The 17,616-nt window shown below is 46.1% G+C and overlaps 1 protein-coding gene across 4 annotated transcripts in view; it reads right to left on the reverse strand.

Annotated features, from left to right (window-relative positions):
* Positions 1-17,174, reverse strand: part of MREG (melanoregulin) — a 54,700-nt gene extending 37,526 nt beyond the window's left edge. The window contains exon 1 of one of the 4 annotated variants that reach the window (XR_004969325.1): positions 16,821-17,173. Coding sequence is in view for 2 of the 4 variants with exons in the window: in XM_036319460.1 (XP_036175353.1) it covers positions 16,821-17,006 (186 nt within the window). In the remaining 2 variants the exon portion in view is untranslated. Of the gene's footprint in view, positions 1-16,660; positions 16,776-16,820 lie in introns of those variants that run through there. The other 3 variants (XM_036319459.1, XM_036319461.1, XM_036319460.1) reach the window with 3 other exon arrangements.
* Between the last annotated feature and the right edge of the window lie 442 nt (positions 17,175-17,616).

Genomic DNA, 17,616 nt, shown 5'->3' on the forward strand with positions numbered 1-17,616 from the left:
GCAAAGTCTCAATCTCCAAATTGGGGTTCAACAGCAGGAACCCTCCCACAGCCTGGCTCTTCTTAGGAATGATGAGCCAATGACAGGTTGAGGCAACTGATGCCTTGGTGTCCTGCCCATTCGAGCTTTAAGAAGCATATCAAATCCATTCACTCACTCAGTTGTGTTTATTTAACAAACATGGAAATGGGTGCCTGGAGTAGACTGGGTGCTGGGCTGGGAGCTTTGGGGACTTGAAAATATGTAGGACATTGTCCCTGTGACTATACGGCAATGAGATAAGTGGATTTTTTTAAAACTATGAACAGAATGTTGTAGTAGCAGAGAAGGAATGACAACTTGTGTGTTCATATGAGAAGGAAGTACAAGAAAGATTTCATGGAGCGACAACATCTAACACAGACCTGAGGAAGACATAGCTTTTCACCAGAAAGAGCTGCAAGAGGAAAGGTATTCCGTGCAGAGGGAACAGCACAGCCGCAGGTATGGAGGCTTACTTCCCGCAGAGTTGGGCAATTCCAAGTGCTCCTGCAGAGCTATACCACATGGAGGGAGGGAAACGCAGGGACATGAAGAAGAAAAGGTGATGTGAGTCAGACTGAGGAGAGTGCTGGAGTCCAGGCTTTAGTCTATAAACTATGACAAGTTAACAGGAGATTTTGAACCTTGCCATGTCTGGGTTGAGAGAATAACTCTGCATGAAGAAGGAACAAAGAGATGGCTCAGGAGGCTGTCATAAGAGGGCAGGGGCGATTTTCATGCCATGCTCTTTGAGGTCCTAGTGTCAGGGCCTGGGGGTGTAGGGGGAAGTGGTGCAGAAGCTGGGCAGGGCCCCCCAGGCAGAGAGAGAACCCCACAAACCACCACAACCAGAACAGCTGCTCTGTTTAAAATCTTATTGGTTGGAGATATGTTTTCTTTGGGACACAGAAAAGGCAAGTTCTATTGCTAAATATACACATAGGTAATGCCAAACATTTTGAAATACTGGTTGGGGTGAGAGTGAATGAGGTGTGGGCTAGGGAAATAGTGGTGGGAATAGAAACTGAGAAGGTGGATTCCAGCAGCATCTAAGGGGGAAGTGGCAGCCCTGTGACTGGTGACGGCAGCACAGAGGTGGGAGGAGAGGAGCCTAAGCTGACCTGTGGGCCGGCAGAGCGTTCAGAGAGAGGGTGCGATCTGGGCTTAAGAGCAAGGGCAGGGCTGGAGATCTGGACTTGCAGAAATGCACATGCATTCCCATCACCACCGAAGCCGGGGATCAGAGGGGGGGTGAGGAAAGACCTCAGGGGAACAGATAGCCCTAAGGAGCAGGGGTGGGAGGGAGCTGGAGAGAGCAGGTGAGAGCCAAGGAAGAGAGGACACTGGGAAAACGAGGAATAGACACCGGAGAGGGTGGATAGCATGAAAGGCGTGGACTCCGATTGCCTTCTGCCTGAACAGATTTCGCAGAGATGATAAAGCCCTGCACTGCACAGGGCTTTCCTCCAGGGCTTCCACATTCCACCCCTCCCATTACCCAACCACCTGAGGTAAAAGGGAGGGGAACACTGTCCCTCTCTGCAGACTGGGACGAGCCCATGGAGTTGCTGGACTTCTCCGGGTCAGGCAGCCAGCTGACGCCCTCCCAGCACGAGTCCCTGATGGAGGGTCTCCAAGAAGCCACATGTCATAAGACTTGATATCCAAATGCTGTGCCAGGGATGCACCCACAAACAGAGCGGCTCAGATAACAACTACACTGTCAAGTGCAAACCTGTACAAACAGGCAGATTCATCTGGGGCTTCTCCCAGGCATCCAGACCCCGCCCGGGAGCACAGCTTTCCCTGGGAGCTCGACCATGGCTGCTGACGCCATGGACCTCTCAGGCCACAAAACCCTAGTTCTTCCCTGAAAATGGTTTTTATTTTTCCCTAAATCTGTTTCATTTGTATAAGTCTTGTCTTTTCAACAAGTCAGTAAGCTCCTCTAGGGCAGGGGGTGTTACCAGTATTTCCTTTACACCCACATCACCCGGCAAGGTCAGGCACAGAGTAGGTGCTTTAAAAGTACTAGTGGAGTGGATCAAACGGAGCTGGGACCCCAATCTTCGTAAGAAAATCTCAGATCTAACACATTGTTGCCACTTTTTAAAGATTTTCCTAAAGCAGGAGGTTTAGAGATTGGCCAGTACTTGTCTGAATAATCAGTAATAACATTTGACCATGCCTGATCTAGCCACTTTTTGTTTAATAACCCGCAATTTCTTTGTGTTTTGATAAGACTATGACAGCTGCCTCCCTGGCCAGCTCCCACCCCCTTATTTCCCCCCTCCCTCTCTCTCTCTTTCTCTCTCTCTCTCTCTCTCTCTCTCTCTCTCTCTCTCACACACACACACACACACACACACACACACACACATTCTTTGTCTCTAACACACACACATGCATGATTCCAGCAGTGTAAAACACTAGCCAGTCTTCCTTAATCTACAAGCTCAGATGAAGCTCACACAAGGTCACCACGGGCCTGTTTACAAGTGCTCATGTCTCCAGACAGGTGCTGCTTCAAGTTCTCCCCACATCTAGCTCTGCCCTAATTAGGAGCAGCGCTCCCCTGGTATCCCAGGAGCCTTAGACTCTGCCTAGTCCCTGACACTCAGGCGACATATAAATAGGAAAGGCAACCAGGGCCTTCTCTGCCTCTGGGTGAGCAAGGGCTCTATCCAGTGCTGGCTGCTGGGAGCTCCAGCTCATCTCTATACCGCAGCCCCTCCACAGGGCTCCGCAGCCGCCCTCTACCTGGACCTCATTCCCTACACGTTCTCACTCCTCAGAGTTACAAGTCAGGTTTCTTTGGGGGACAAAAAAGGTAGTTTCTACCGCCAAATAAATCATTAAATTAATAATTCTATCAAAATCCTGGTCAAGACGGAAGTGAATGAGGATGTGTGCTCATTCCACAGGATCTGGCAGACCTGGCCTGGCTCACCGGGTTCTAAATGCTGGCATGCATGTCCCTGCTCCTTATATCCTGCACACCACCCAGGCCAGGCAGCAGTCTTCTTCCCTTTAAAACTTTATACCCTCTGGTGGGGATAGCAGAACAAAGCAAAGCCTAAAACCCACCACTGGAGAGGCAGGTTGGGAACCTCTGGAGACTGTCTCCTCGAGGACTCTGGGGCCTAGGTAAAGAGATTCCGTGCAAAGGTCCTGAGGTCTGGGCCCAGAAGTCCAGGGAGGACAGCAAGAGGGAGGAAGGGGCCACTGAATCAGGAACTCCCCTTCCTTTCACCCCCCTAACCCCACCATTGCCAGAAGCCGGTCCATCCTTGCTGCTTGACACAGTCGCTGCAGGGAAGAAACATCTGCACAGCATATGTTTCAAGGGACCTGGTATATATGGCATACTGTTCTTAATATGTTTGCTCCCCTTCTTAGTGCTATGTGTTTTAACCAAGGTCACCTCTCCGAGAAAGGCTGTTTCCCCAGGTAGGGATTTTTCCCTGAAGTTAGAGAGAGGATAAAACCCCTTAACTAAGTGCCAGGTGGGTAGTTAATCACTTTAACTACGAACAATCACGTTTAAGCTACATAATCTTTACTCCCTGGAATGGAGATAAGAAACGCTCTAACCTTTGGAATAGAAATTGATAGGATTAAAATCAACTGGTATAAATGCAGATGTAACAAGACAATAAAACACAGAACCTGGCTGGAGATCCTGGCTAGAACCTGGCTAAAGAACCTGGCTAGTCTGCTGATCAACTGAACGCTGTCTCCGTGTCATTCCTTCTTCGCCGACTCCGTCCACACCTTTGGGAACCCCTGGACCTGCTGGACCCCAACACCCCATAATGATGACTAAAAGGTACTGAGGAAAGCTAGAGCGGCTGTTTTGCCCCTGGCCACCATCTGCTGCTGATGAATATTTTATTAACCTCAGGCATTTGAGAGGTGGCTCTGACATTACAGTAGAAGCAGAAGCTGCTTTTACTCCCAAAAGGGTAGGATGAGATAAGTCTCAGATTCCACCCTCAATCCCACATGGGGCACACGACCAAATCGCTGGGGAGTCTTGTCTTTCAAAACGGTCTAGAGTTGAAGGAGGCACTGAACTCGCGGCCTGGGGGCTTTGGAGCAACATGCTACAAGGCATGAAAGTGGCTTTCAAGGGTTTCCCATGAGTCCTCACCACCAAGGGCAGTGAGGGAAAGACTTGAGAAAAACCCACAAAATGCCTTGCACAAAAGGCTGGCTGCTGACATGAGCGGTCCCAGTGACTTGACTGCTGTCCCCCAGACGGCCCTGTGTCAGTGATCACTGGTTTAACACTGAAGCTCTGAAACACTGAAAAGATAAAATTTCTAGTTAACAGCAACCAACACACACACAAAAAAACAACCTCAAAAGGCTGTTGGGCGCTACCCCATCACTACTTATGGCCCCTTGGTCTGATTCCCCAGTAGAAACTGGCCAGCCTACTGGGTGCCTGGCTTCCAGACCTTTCCCTTGCTTCCTCCATGGAAACCTCCTGGTGGAGGAGCAGGTGAGTCTGATTCTTATCTCTCTCCTTCTCTCTCTACCTTCCTTCCAAGTCAGATACTTGGCCCCCTTCAGTTACCTAGTTAATCCAATATTTAAACAGTATTTAACCCCAATTTTAAAAATTGTTCCATAGGTCCTTGGAGCTTTCTCAGCGTTTAACCCCCAACTCATGACTTCCCTCAGCACCCGAGGTGTGACCTACCTCCAGAGCAGGAAGGAAGACACGGGCCCCTCTTTTCTGGCCCTGCTCCTTGATGGGCACCTACCCCTCACACCTTCCACTCCCGTGGCTGAAACAGAGCCCTGTGTAATAGTGTTTAATGCATCACTTTAAGTGCTTTAAAGGCTGGAAGATGGTCCTGACAAGACCCCAGTGATGTAAGCAGGGGAAGGAAGCATTATGTTTTATTTCTTCCGCTGGGGCTCAGAAAGATTAGATTCGGTCCTAGGTCCCTTCTCTGCTCACATTCACTCCCAGTCATGTCATTGTGGCTTTAAATACCATCTTCATGAGCAAGGCTCCTAAATCTGACCTTGTATCCCCAGCTCGGATGGTTCTGTCAAATCTGAGTCTTATATCTACCTGCCTTCTTCCCATGTTCACGCAAATGTCTAACGGAGAGTTCAAGAGCCAATTACCTGCTCTTGCCACCAAACCTCCCACCAGCAGTCTCCCCTCTCAGAGGGTGGAACCTGCATCCTTCAGATTGCTCAGGCCAAACCCTACAAGTCATCCTTGGTTCTCTCATCCCTGACACCTAATCTATCAGAAAATCCTATTGACAATACATGTTAAAATGTCTACCTCTACCCCTACCGCCTAAGTCAGAGTGTCAGTGTCTTGCATAAGAATTCCTGAATCTTTTTTTTTCCCACTGATCTACCTCCTTCTACCATTGCCTCCACCAATTCTATTCTCAAGATCAAGACCACCACAGTTAAAATGATCCTTTTAATATGTAAATCAGATTACAGCGACGAGGGGGGGGGGGGGGCCTCAACACCCTCTTCCCCACCCCCCACCCCCTCAGGGGGCTCCCACCTGACTTCAGAGTATAAGCCCCTCTGTGGTCTCTAAGGCCTCTCAGCAGTTCCCTGCACTCACCAGTCACGCCCATCTCAGGCCCTTGCATGGCTGATTCATCCACCTGTAATGATTTCCCGCAGATATCCACATACCTCACTCCCTCCCCGCCTTCAAATCTTTGTTTACACACCTCCTCCTCCTCGGTGACACCTACCCGAAGCAACCTATTTATAATCACAAGCATGCTCCCTGCATCTGCTCTGTCTTCCTCCTTCCTACACACTTATGTACCTTCTGATTTACTTATTATGTTCACTGTTTGTTCACGCCCATCACCACAATAAAAGCCCAGTGAGGACAGGATCTGTATCTATTTTGCTCAGTGATGTATCCCCACAGCTCAGAACAGGACCTTATACTTAGTGGATGCTGGATAAATATTTGCTGAATGAATGAACTGGTGTTTCCCCAGGTCACAGGGCTGTGAATGGTAGAAATGAGGCCAGAACCCCTGTCTCCAGACTCACAAACTCTTCACATGTGACCTGGTTACATTTATGAAGGCGGGGCTGGCTCTCACTCTTCGGGAGGAAAGGACAAGGAGCACCTATTTGATGTCAGTGGTAAGCAGAGCTCTAAAGGAATACACGGGAATAAGGGACCGACCGAGGGGGGCGGGTACTGTTTTAAAGAGGATGATGCTGGAAGAGCTTTCTGATGCAATGACTTTGAACAGAGACCTGAGTGAATAAAATGAGGGAGTTACCCATACAGGTAAAAGGAGGAAGAACATTCCAGGCAGGGAGGACAAGAAGTGCAAAGTCCTGAGACAGGCGTATGCTTGAGGACCCAGGAGGTGGCCAGGATGGCTGAAGGATGAACAATTTCGCCTTATGTGCTGACTTTAAAATCTAAACTATGCGGAATAGCCCTGAACTGGAAACCGCCCAAAAGTCCATCAACAGCAGAAGGAGCGAATAAAATGAAAGGTCCTACAAACCATGAGAACCACAAACTACGCTACACATGGCAACTTGGATAGATCTCACCAGGAACACACACAGTTTGATCCCATTTATGTAAAGTTTAAAAGCAGGCAGATCTATCCCTCTCCCTTTCTCTCTGTAAAAAAAATCAATAAAATGTTTTTGCCCTAACCAGTTTGGCTCAGTGGATAGAGCGTCGGCCTGCGGACTCAAGGGTCCCAGATTCAATTCCGGTCAAGGGCATGTACCTTGGTTGCAGGCACATCCCCAGTTAGGGGGTGTGCAGGAACCGGCTGATCCATGTTTCTCTCTCATCGATGTTTCTGACTCTCTATCCCTCTCCCTTCCTCTCTGTAAAAAATCAATAAAATATATTATAAAAAAAAAAGCAGGCAGAACTAAAGTACATAGTTAAGGTGCATAAATAGGTGGTAGAGCTATAAAGAAAAGCAAGAATCAGAGACATAGAAGCATAGAACAGACTGTGGATGGGTGATCAACCAAAAAATTTGCATATATATATATATACACATAACCCATGGACAATAGGGTGGTGAAGGTCTGGGGCAGGGTGGGCTACAAGGGGGTCAATGGAGAAAAAAAGGGGACATATGTAATACTTTCAACAATAAAGATTTAATTTTAGAAAAAGAAAAAGAAAAGCAAGAAAATGACTATCACAATGTTCTAGATATGATCAGGGATAGGGAATGTGGGGCTGGCAATAGCTATCTCTTGTCCTGGAGTATTCACTTGATAGTTGTTTTTTATACTGTACATGTTCTTGTATGTCTTTAGTCTCTGATATTAAATGTACCAACACAAATTTTTAAAAGTTAATGAAAAAAATAAGTGAGAAGCGATTCAGTAAACTTTTACCACATGTCAAGCAGTATAGGGGTTCATTAGACACATACTGTCTCACCAATTATTTCCTGAAAAAGCACAAAGGAAGAGGGTGCACAGTATGTAACTGGCCCAGAACAAATATTTATTAACCAGACCAAAAAGGACATCAGCCACTGACAGAATAAACGGTTTTACCCAACTTTTAAGCAGAATTTACTTTTTAAACAAAGTGCATTGATAAGATCACCTTAAGATACCTAGAGAATAAAAAGTTCCAGTAAACCTAGATCACATGACGTGTAAGAGAAAGAAATGTTATCTCCTCGAGAACTTCCACCGTTGCTAAGACTGACTAATGCAAGTCACGAAAGGGGGAAGGGATATTGTACGGGGCCTGGGAAGAAACCTTTAAAAGTCATCCTTTTATGGATTTGGAGTGGCTGGCATCTTGGTAAAGAAAGCACTGATCTTGAACTCACTGGACCTGAGGCCCCATTCTGGGAACAGCACCCATGACCCTCCCCTCTTTCTCCTCTGTCCTTCAAGAAGGTACAAGTGCAAGCCTTGGAACGGGCCCTTCCGGGAGCCACGAGCTCCTTCCTGTGGCAGGATCCCCTGCGCCTCTGCTGTTGCTTCCTGTGACTCACCGCTGGCCCTGGGCTGCAGGCTTTGTGACCTGCAGCTTCTGCAGGGGGCGAGGCTGACCTGAGGCAGCTCAGGGAACCCAGCTACAGGCGAGGGGGGGGGGGGGGGGTGTTCAGCCTTCTGGGCCCCGGCCTGAGCGATCTCACTGACACTAACACACAAGCTAACATTTTCTCAAAGCCCTTCCAAGGGCAGAAGACAATTTGATCTGCTCTGAGGTCATGTGAGTCCACACTGTGAAATGAAAAACTCACCACATGTAGAAGATGACTCCTTCTAGGGGGTGGGGATTCTCTTTTAAACGTCTTAAACCCACCACCCTTCCCTCCCACTGGCGCCTGGCCTCACCAGCCTTACTACAGAAAAGTGGGGCCGGTGTTTCTCAACCCCAGTGGCACAATTTGTGTCATACTTTTGACACAATTTCTCACATGAGCGGCTAGTTACACACGCTAGGAGGCTCTGGAATATAATAGGATCGAATCCCAGCTCTGCCATCTGTGCCTCTGAGAAGCTACTGAAGCTCTTGTGCCTCAGTTTTTTCATCTGTCAAGAGGAGATCGAGACATAATGACTGGTGCCCTCATTATTCCCAGGTTCTGTATTTGCAAATTTGCCCACTCGCTAAATTCTCTCTGTAACCCCCAAAATAACAGGCCCGGTGTTTTCATGTGCTTGGGGCCCAAGTTCCCTGCTGAGGTCCACCAAGGCTCGGCTCTGCTTCCTTGTTCCAGCTTTCATACTGCAAGTGAGTGTCCTTTGGGTGGACTATCTAGTGCCACTTTTACCCCCATTTTTGTGCTTTTTGTTGGTGATTTCGCTGTTTAGAATAGGCCCAAGCATAGTGGTAAAATAAGTGTGTTAGATAAGTTTCATTCAGGCCTGAGTTACAGTACTGTTGGCAGCAAGTGCAATGTTAATCGGCAACAGCTATTAAATTAAGTGTCTTTAAGCAGAAACACACACGAAACAAGGTGTGTATTGATCAGTTGACAACTGGCTAGCAGGAATCTAACCCTGGATTTCCCCTTTGGAGCAATGGTTCGATATTCTTTAATTCAGCATTTGTGGTGACTAATAGAACATAACTACTCCCAATAACAAGAATCGACTGACCTCGTAGGGTTATGGCAAGGATTTAATTAATAGATATAAAGCACTTACGACAGTGCCTAGTATACCTTAAGCACTAAGTACAACCTACAAAGGCTCAGGAGGAATGGAAAAGGGAAGGTGTAGGTCATGACCTTAGTCTCCCCCTCTTCTGCATGCTCGATGCACTCACACGAGACTGTTTCTTTATGGTCAGGGAAATTCAATTCTGGTGCCCACACTCACAGGCCCAGATCAATTCCTCCTCAGAACCGCCCCTCTCCGTGGGCATGAAACACCATCAAGGGCACACCGAGGTGGTATTTTATTTTTCCCTAAAGAAAATTCTAGGCATGGAGAAAAAGAAAACAGTGACGTCCTGTTCTCGGTTCACTGCCCACAGATAAGGTGCGGAAACTCTGTTATCAGTAATGGAAGCTGCGGTGCGCATTGAGAAGAGCAGGGAGCAAACAGATTTGGAAGCTCATTCCACGGTTCGCTTAGGTGGCTTACAGAGCCACAATGAAAACTCAGTCCTGGTTGTTACTTCTCCCCCTTTCTTCCCTTGCTTTTGACCGGAAAGTGGTGGTGCTTATCAGTTATTAACTGCCAGTAGAAATTAGAGAGTGAGAATTACATTTCCCTGAAACGGTTCAAAGGAACCATTGTGAACGATGACTTAGCATGTAGTGTTTACACTGTACCCCTTACACATTCCATTTTAGACTCTTCTGGGCCTGTATTGGATGTTGTGGGGAAGCACAGGACTTGGTCGGAAAGTCTGAAAGATCGGAGGCCTCTAGGGGACCTTGGCAAAGGTGCCAGCCCTGCCTTGACTTTTCCAAACAAGTCTGAGCCCCCAGTGTTTTACTGGGATCTTTATGTTTAGCCTTCAAAATGTCCTTGTTTGAAAGACACTACAGATGCAGGTGTTTTCTCAAGGATGCTTACCCTGCTGATAGTATCTAATAGTTAATTCTAGTTCAAGCTGTTGTTACAACAAAAGCCTTATAAGGAGGCAGGCGAACAGGGCTACTTTGTGGCTATAGCCAAGTAGTCCCTTAGCCTCTCTTTCACAGAAATGTGTGTCAGCGTAATCATTCATCCATCATTCAGGGTCTGCCAGTCAGCCCCGACAGGATGTCATATGGCAGTAGACTTTATGGTGCCAGGGCACTTGGGCATCTCTCTGCTTAAAGGTGACTGACTGCAGGTGTGCCTCCCAAATCATATAATTACCAGGGCCACATGCTCAGGTGGCTTTGTATATGGTAGTAGCATGCTTTTATCCCTGATGGAAAGAGCCATGCTCTAAAAGTAAAATAAAAACCAATGCTTTAAGCTCAAACATTTTCCCAAAAGTACCTTGTAATAGGTTGGATAGTGTCCTCTAAAACTTTATGTCCAAGTCCTAATCCGAAGTTCCTAGGAATGTGACTTTATTTGGAAATAGGGGCTTTGCAGATGCAATTAACTTAAGGATCTTGATTATGAGATCATCCTGAATGTAAGGTGGACCCTAAATCCAATGCCTGGTGTCTCTGTAACAGAAGAGAGAGGGCATTTGAGACACAGAGGAGAGTCATGGAAGAAGACAGGCAAAGACTGGAGCCACCAGGAGCCACCACAGGCTGGAATCAGCAAGAAATGCTTCTCCCTAGAATCTCTGGAGGGAACATGGTCCCGCCAACACCTTGATTTCAGACTCCTGGCCTCCAGAACTGTGAAAAAATACATCTTTGTTGTCTTAAGCTATCCAGTTCATGGTAATCTGTCACAGTAGTCCTAGGAAACTAGCAATCCATATCCCAAATGTTTCTTTTAATTAATAACAAGAAATCCTAAACCAAAAAGTCATTCACTATTCTAAAGACAAAATGCTCAATGATCTAACCATTCCAAAAGCAACCCATCAGCATTATTACCCTGTTATCCTGGCATTAGAAATGACTACTCAACTATTCATTGGTGAAGCAGACCTGGGAAGCTAAAGAATCGAACCAATGGTCATGATGCACATCTCCTGGGCCTTCAGGTTCCTCCCAGGACTACAGCCAGCCTCACTGCCGCTGTATTCCATGTCATTGACGTCTGTTCTCCCCAACTTACAGAAGAAGAAACAAAGATTCCAGGACATTAAGAGATTTCCCCAGGGCCCCACAGCTGGTTAATAGCTGGGTCAAGGACTCAGGTTTCCTAACTCCCACTGGGCTTGGTTTACAGGGCCAGATTGCTTCTACATCTGGGGGGAAGAATTATACGAATACGGACATGGAGGAAGGGAAAGAGAAAGGGGCCAAACAGAGAGGCACTAAGACAAGTGATCTCCACCAGTCTCTAGAACACAGACATTATAAGTTACTTTTAAGAAATATTAGGCAGTTTTCTGAATTTTCTACAATGCAAGGCCTGGATTTGAACAGACACGGATTCACATTCCCGCTCTCTGACTTCTCAACTCTGACTCCGAATCAATTATTTAAACGCTCTGGGATCCTCATTTACAAAATGCGGACAACATCTACCTCATTTGGTCATAGTGACGATTAAATCACAGAATGTGTGTAAAGAAATCTCACTTAGGCAACAGCCTACATGAGGGAGGCACCATCTATTTAAAGTTAAGAATGCTAAACACAGATTCGTCACCCTTGGAGGTGGGAGCCGGATGTAGTAATGCAGCGGTAAAGAGAGGGGCTTCAACTCTATTGTTAACGTTTTCTTAATCGGATCCTGGGTATATGGCTGATTGCTCTATCATTCTTCACAATGTTCTGTTTTAAATGCATTTTTTAAAGTTGCAGCACATAGAAAGAAATTAACAAACAGCCATTATTATCATTTTATTAATGGAAAAGTATTAATGTACTTTCTACTGCATGCTGAGCACTGGGCTGGGCACAAGAAGGGATACTAAGGTGAGTGAGATTTAGTCCCTCCGATCTGGCAGGCATCCTGGCACCCACATTACTGTAAGAGCAGGCAGAATGAGGTACGTGACCCTGGGGGGTAAAAAGAAAGAAGAGACACCATAACTGTTTGGGGAGACTTTCTAAGGTTTCACCACAAAGGTGGCAACTGAAATGGACCTTAAAAACAGAGCAGAATCTTAAGAAGTAGACAAAACAAACAAGATGTCTAGCTAACAAGTATGGCATTGGCAAAGCCATCAGGAGGGAAATGGCACGATTAGACAGATCATAGGCAGAGACCAGAGAGTGCAAAGTCAGAGAAGCCAGGGCAGGAGGAAGTGTGAAAGAAGGCACGGGGTGGTCAGCACAGAGGTATTCCGTGTCCACTGAGACAAGAACACCAGACTGCTTTCTCTTGTAACTTTCAAGAGAGCAATGTTTATGTAATTGTACAGGGGGCGGAAACCAGATGTCATCTTGAGGGGGTGGTAAAGGAGGTGGAGGGATAGCTGACCACTTTCAAAGACACGTGTACCTGACACAAGGAAAGCAAAGGATGGTCATGGAAGGCCCTGGTAATATCAGGATGAATTTTCAGTCAGGGAGGCCTCAAGATATTTCTAGAGAAAGGAGGGGGGAGGGGTGAACTAGTGGGACAGAGAGAACTACAGATGCAAGCAAGGTAAGAGACAGACATTGCCTTCACATACTGGGCTCCAGAGAAAGAAAAAGGAGCAAGGTCAAAAACCTAAGTGGCATTCTCTGATTGGCAAACAAGATGAGACTAAGAGTAATTTTTCTTTAACAGGAGTCCCCAGTGCATTTTTCAAAAGGACTGGGGATGACCGTGCACACAAATGACAAATGTCCCCCCAGATACACCTCTTCCAGGTATAAGATATTTCATATCTTGTATGAAATAAAACTTGAAAACAATTGTTTTACAATTAGAGCAAAGATAATATAACATGAAGAATGAAGTTCTCAATAAAACAAAAATTAAGGCCATCTGCCCATATGATTTTACCACATCAAGATTTCAAAGCAAAGGAAGAAAAACCTCATAGACCAGCGGTTCTCAACCTGTGGGTCGCAACACCTTTGGGGGTCGAACGACCCTTTCACAGAGGTCGCCTAAGACCATCGGAAAACACATATATAATTACATATTGTTTTTGTGATTAATCACTATGCTTTAATTATGTTCAATTTGTAACAATGAAAATACATCCTGCAAATCAGATATTTACATTACGATTCATAACAGTAGCAAAATTACAGTTATGAAGTAGCAACGAAAATAATTTTATGGTTGGGGGTCACCACAACATGAGGAACTGTATTAAAGGGTCATGGCATTAGGAAGGTTGAGAACCACTGTCATAGACACAAATAACAGTATGATGATGAAAAGGGGCATGGGGAAAGGAGAAGAGGGTAAAGGGGGGATAAATGGTTATGAAAGGAGACTTAATTTGGAGTGCTGAAAACAATATAATACACAGAAGATTTATTATTGTACACCTGAAACCTATATAATTTTATTAACCAATGTCACCCCAATACATCCAACAAAAATATTTTTAATTAAAAAAATGATTTCAAACCAGCCACTTTGGAAAATATTCTGGCAGTTCCTCAAAAAGTTAAATGCAGAATTTCTATATGACCCAGCAATTTCATTTCTAAGTATATAATCAAAGATTACACAAGTATTCATAGAAGCATCCTATATAATAAAAGCTTAATATGCTAAGTGTCCAGTCATCCATTCAACCAATCAGAGTAATATGCTAATGACATGCTAAGGCCGCTCAAGCATTTGCTATGATCTGACCTGACCACTAGGGGGCAGATAGTCGACCGGTTGACCAGTCGCTATGATGCGCACTGACCAGCAGGGGCAGATGCTCCGGCTAGTCGGTTAGCTTGCTGCTGGGATCCGGCCGATCAAGACTGAGCAAGACGCCCTGATCAGTTTGGCTCAGTGGATAGAGTGTCGGCCTGAGGACTGCAGGGTCCCAGGTTCGATTCCGGTCAAGGGCATGTACCTTTGTTGCGGGCACATCCCCAGTGGGGTGTGTGCAGGAGGCAGCTGATCAATGTTTCTCTCTCATCTATGTTTTTAACTCTCTATCCCTCTCCCTTCCTCTCTGTAAAAAATCAATAAAATATATATATATAACAAAAAGACTGAGCGAGACGAGCTGGACACGCCCTGGAGCCCTCCCGCGGTCCCTCCCGGGCTGGCAAACCTCCCACGCCCCTCCCCAGCCCCGATCCTGCACTGGTGGGGTCCCTTGGCCTGGCCTGCACCCTCTTGCAATCCAGGCTGAGGACCACTCACTCCCACCCCGCCTTTAGTGCATGAATTTCGTGCACCAGGCCTCTAGTTATTTATAAAAGCCAAAAAGTAGAAACCACCCAAATGTCTATCAATTGATGAATGGATAAATAAAATGTAATATATCCAGGCAATGAAATATTATTCCAATATAAAAAGGAATGAAGTACTGACATGTGCTACAACATTATGAAACTTCTAAACATTATGCTAAGTGAAAGAAGCCAGGTGCAAAAGGCCACATACTGTACATTTATACAAAATGTTCAGAACAGACAAATCTATAAAGAGAGAAAGTAAATCAGTGGTTGTCTGGGGAGTGGGGCTGTCAGCAAGTGACTGCTCAGCAGTATGGCTTCTTTTTGGAGTGATAAAAGTTCTGAATTAGATAATGGTAACAACTGCACAACTCTGTTAATATACTAAAACCACTAAATTTACACTTTAACAAAAATGAAAAAATAAATGAAAACAATGTTTTGCAAATGGATCTTTTGATCACTTGGGTAAGATAGAACATGAAGATACTGCCCTCCCCCCCCCCACACACACACACACATATTACTACTCCATATGTCCATCAATAAGCTACTCTTCCCAAATATTGTTATATTGAAATGATGCCAGAATGACACTAAACCATAAAAGACCAGTCCACTCATAGTCACATGCTCAAAAGAATAGCAATAATAATTAATAACTAAAATTTATTAAATATTTACTATGTGTCAGACACTCTAGTAAGCACTTTACATGGATTAGCTCATTTCATTTCTCGCAGCCTTTTGGGTACATACTATTCTCATCCCCATTTTACAGATGAGGAAATTAGGGCACAAATAAATTTCATAATCTGTGTCAGGTCACCCAGTCTGGATTTAACCCCAGGCAATATGACTCATGAGTATTGTGCTATTCAGCCTCAATTGACTTTGTCTTTTTTAAATCACTTGCAAAATTCACTGACTTCTAGTGTAAATCAAGGCAGGAGAGGGTGGAGATTTTAAAACAACCAAAAACTATAGACTCAAATAGTAATCCCAGACAGAAAATTAGAAAGACCCACGGCTCTGAGGGTGAGACCAAGCTGAGGGCTGCATCATGTGACAATGAACATTGCAAGTTGAGTGTGCAACTCAAGCATAAAATTCTAGATTTTACCCACTACATATGACTAGTGGTAGATTACTGGGTTTCTCCCGGTCCACAGTAATCTAATAATCTGAGTAAATGCTCCATCACAAGTACAAACAAAAACATTGGGTATTATGTGTATGGTTGTTTGTGTGTGTGTGTGTGTGTTTCACATATATATGAAACAACATGATATATATGTTTACATACATGGGTGCTCACTACATCATGAGGGGCAGATGGTAAGTTCCAAGTCCTAAATCACAGAACAGAGAGAGATGAATACGGGCAAAGTAATCAAAGAGGACTGTTGAGTGGGCCTTGAGAACTAGCATTTAGGAAGGGGAAGGAAGGATAAAGGGCACTACTTGAGGCAAATTGGGAGAGAAAACGTTGGATTGCTCCGGGAGTGGCAAGGATGCCTGCCTGGTTAAATCAAGGAGTGTGCGTTGTTTAATGTTCTGGAAAATAAGAATGGACAGGCAGGAAGGGGTTATGTAAGATATCAAAGTCAAGGGGAGTGTTTGGACCTGATGGAATAAGAGAAGTAAATCATGCTTTTCAAGTTGCGAAGCTTTATCGAATCATAAGAAACACTGGCTTCCATATTTGCTTACTCAACCCTGGAATTCACTGTATAGATTTTTTTTCTAATTTCATTTTAAATACTTTGTTTCACTCACATCCACCCCCAAGGCATGGCCTAGTGGAACCTTCATTTCAGCAGAGTTAAAACATGATGGCTTAAAATCGCAGCCCTGAACAAAACCTTCAAAAGCCACTTAGCACATCACATTTTCTCACAATCGTTTAACCTGCAAAGTTAAACGATTTTACACATTTTTTAATGTGAAAAATATTTCCTTGTGCTTGGTCACTGAAATTATCTTCTTTCGGTAATAAAATTGAATGACAAGATATCCAACTTTCTTCCTGGGTGAAACACAAACTCACTTTGCCTACTGCACTGGACTAAACCTAGTTGTATATCATGGGACCCCTATGCGAACTCCTCCCCTGGCTTCCCTGCCCAGCAACTGCACCCGAATTCTTGGTACTTTCCACAGGCTTCCACCTGGATCTCAGGTGTCTCTGGGGATCTGTACTTTCGGGCAAAAAAAAAAAAAAAAAAAAAAAATCTTACCCAAGGAACAGGAATGTCCTGTAAGAAGGAATCAAGGGGTTTAGATGGTGCTTCCGTGTGACCTTAAAGCAAGCCCACCACCCTAACTCAGACAAGCACGCAGGTATCCCCTCTCCGCGCGGCTAGGTCACCCCAGACCCCGGCCAGGGCGCGCACCCACCGGACGAGGGGCTCCTTTTCGGGCACGGCGGGCTCCTCCAGGCACTGGCACGGGCAGCAGCAGCACACGGTCCTCAGCCAGTCCCTCAGCCCCATGGAGAGCGAGCTGCCCCGCCGGCGCCGGGAGACTCCGAGGAAGCCGTGGGGGCGAGCGATCGCGGCAGGGGCGCGGCCGCGGGGCCGGCATCCAGGTGCGGGGACAGTGTTGGCCCGGGCGTCGCGGGCCGGTCCGTGCGCATCACGCCGCGGCGGGGGACGCGGGCGAGGCCGGAGGCGCCTCCGCGGTCCAGGATCTGCAGGGCCGTGCTCTTTCCTCCACTTGGGTTTTGTTTGGGGCGCGTGTTTTGTTGGGACTTTTTTTTTTTCTCTTTTAATTCCCCGGGCGCTAATTGGGGCGCATGCGTCCCGGAGGCGCCCCGCTGCTGCCCTCTAAGGAGGAAGCGGGGACTCCAGGCAGATGGCAAAATCCAAGGGCACAGGCGCTCACCGGGGCTGGGGAAGCAGCAGGAAAGCCCTCGGGTCACAGGGCGCGAGATGGGGCTGAATCTATTCCTAGGTTTTATTGGCTTCATTCCCGGAGGAAATAAAAGGTCCTCCTTCCCACCCCCAAGCCTTTAAACAGAGTGTGGGGCATTTTCACCAAGTCAGCCCCACGCAGAGTAAAGGTTAGCCCAAGAGTATGGATTGGCGCAGTATAGAGGCGGTGGGGTTTTTTAAGTACTATGTTTACAATGGTTTTTTAAAATTGTTTGCAAGCTTCCCAGTTATTGACTGAACCCTCAAGGAAGGCAACCACT

Source organism: Myotis myotis, unplaced genomic scaffold (genome assembly GCF_014108235.1).
Source record: "Myotis myotis isolate mMyoMyo1 unplaced genomic scaffold, mMyoMyo1.p scaffold_m19_p_8, whole genome shotgun sequence".
NCBI classification, from domain to species: Eukaryota; Metazoa; Chordata; class Mammalia; order Chiroptera; family Vespertilionidae; genus Myotis; species Myotis myotis.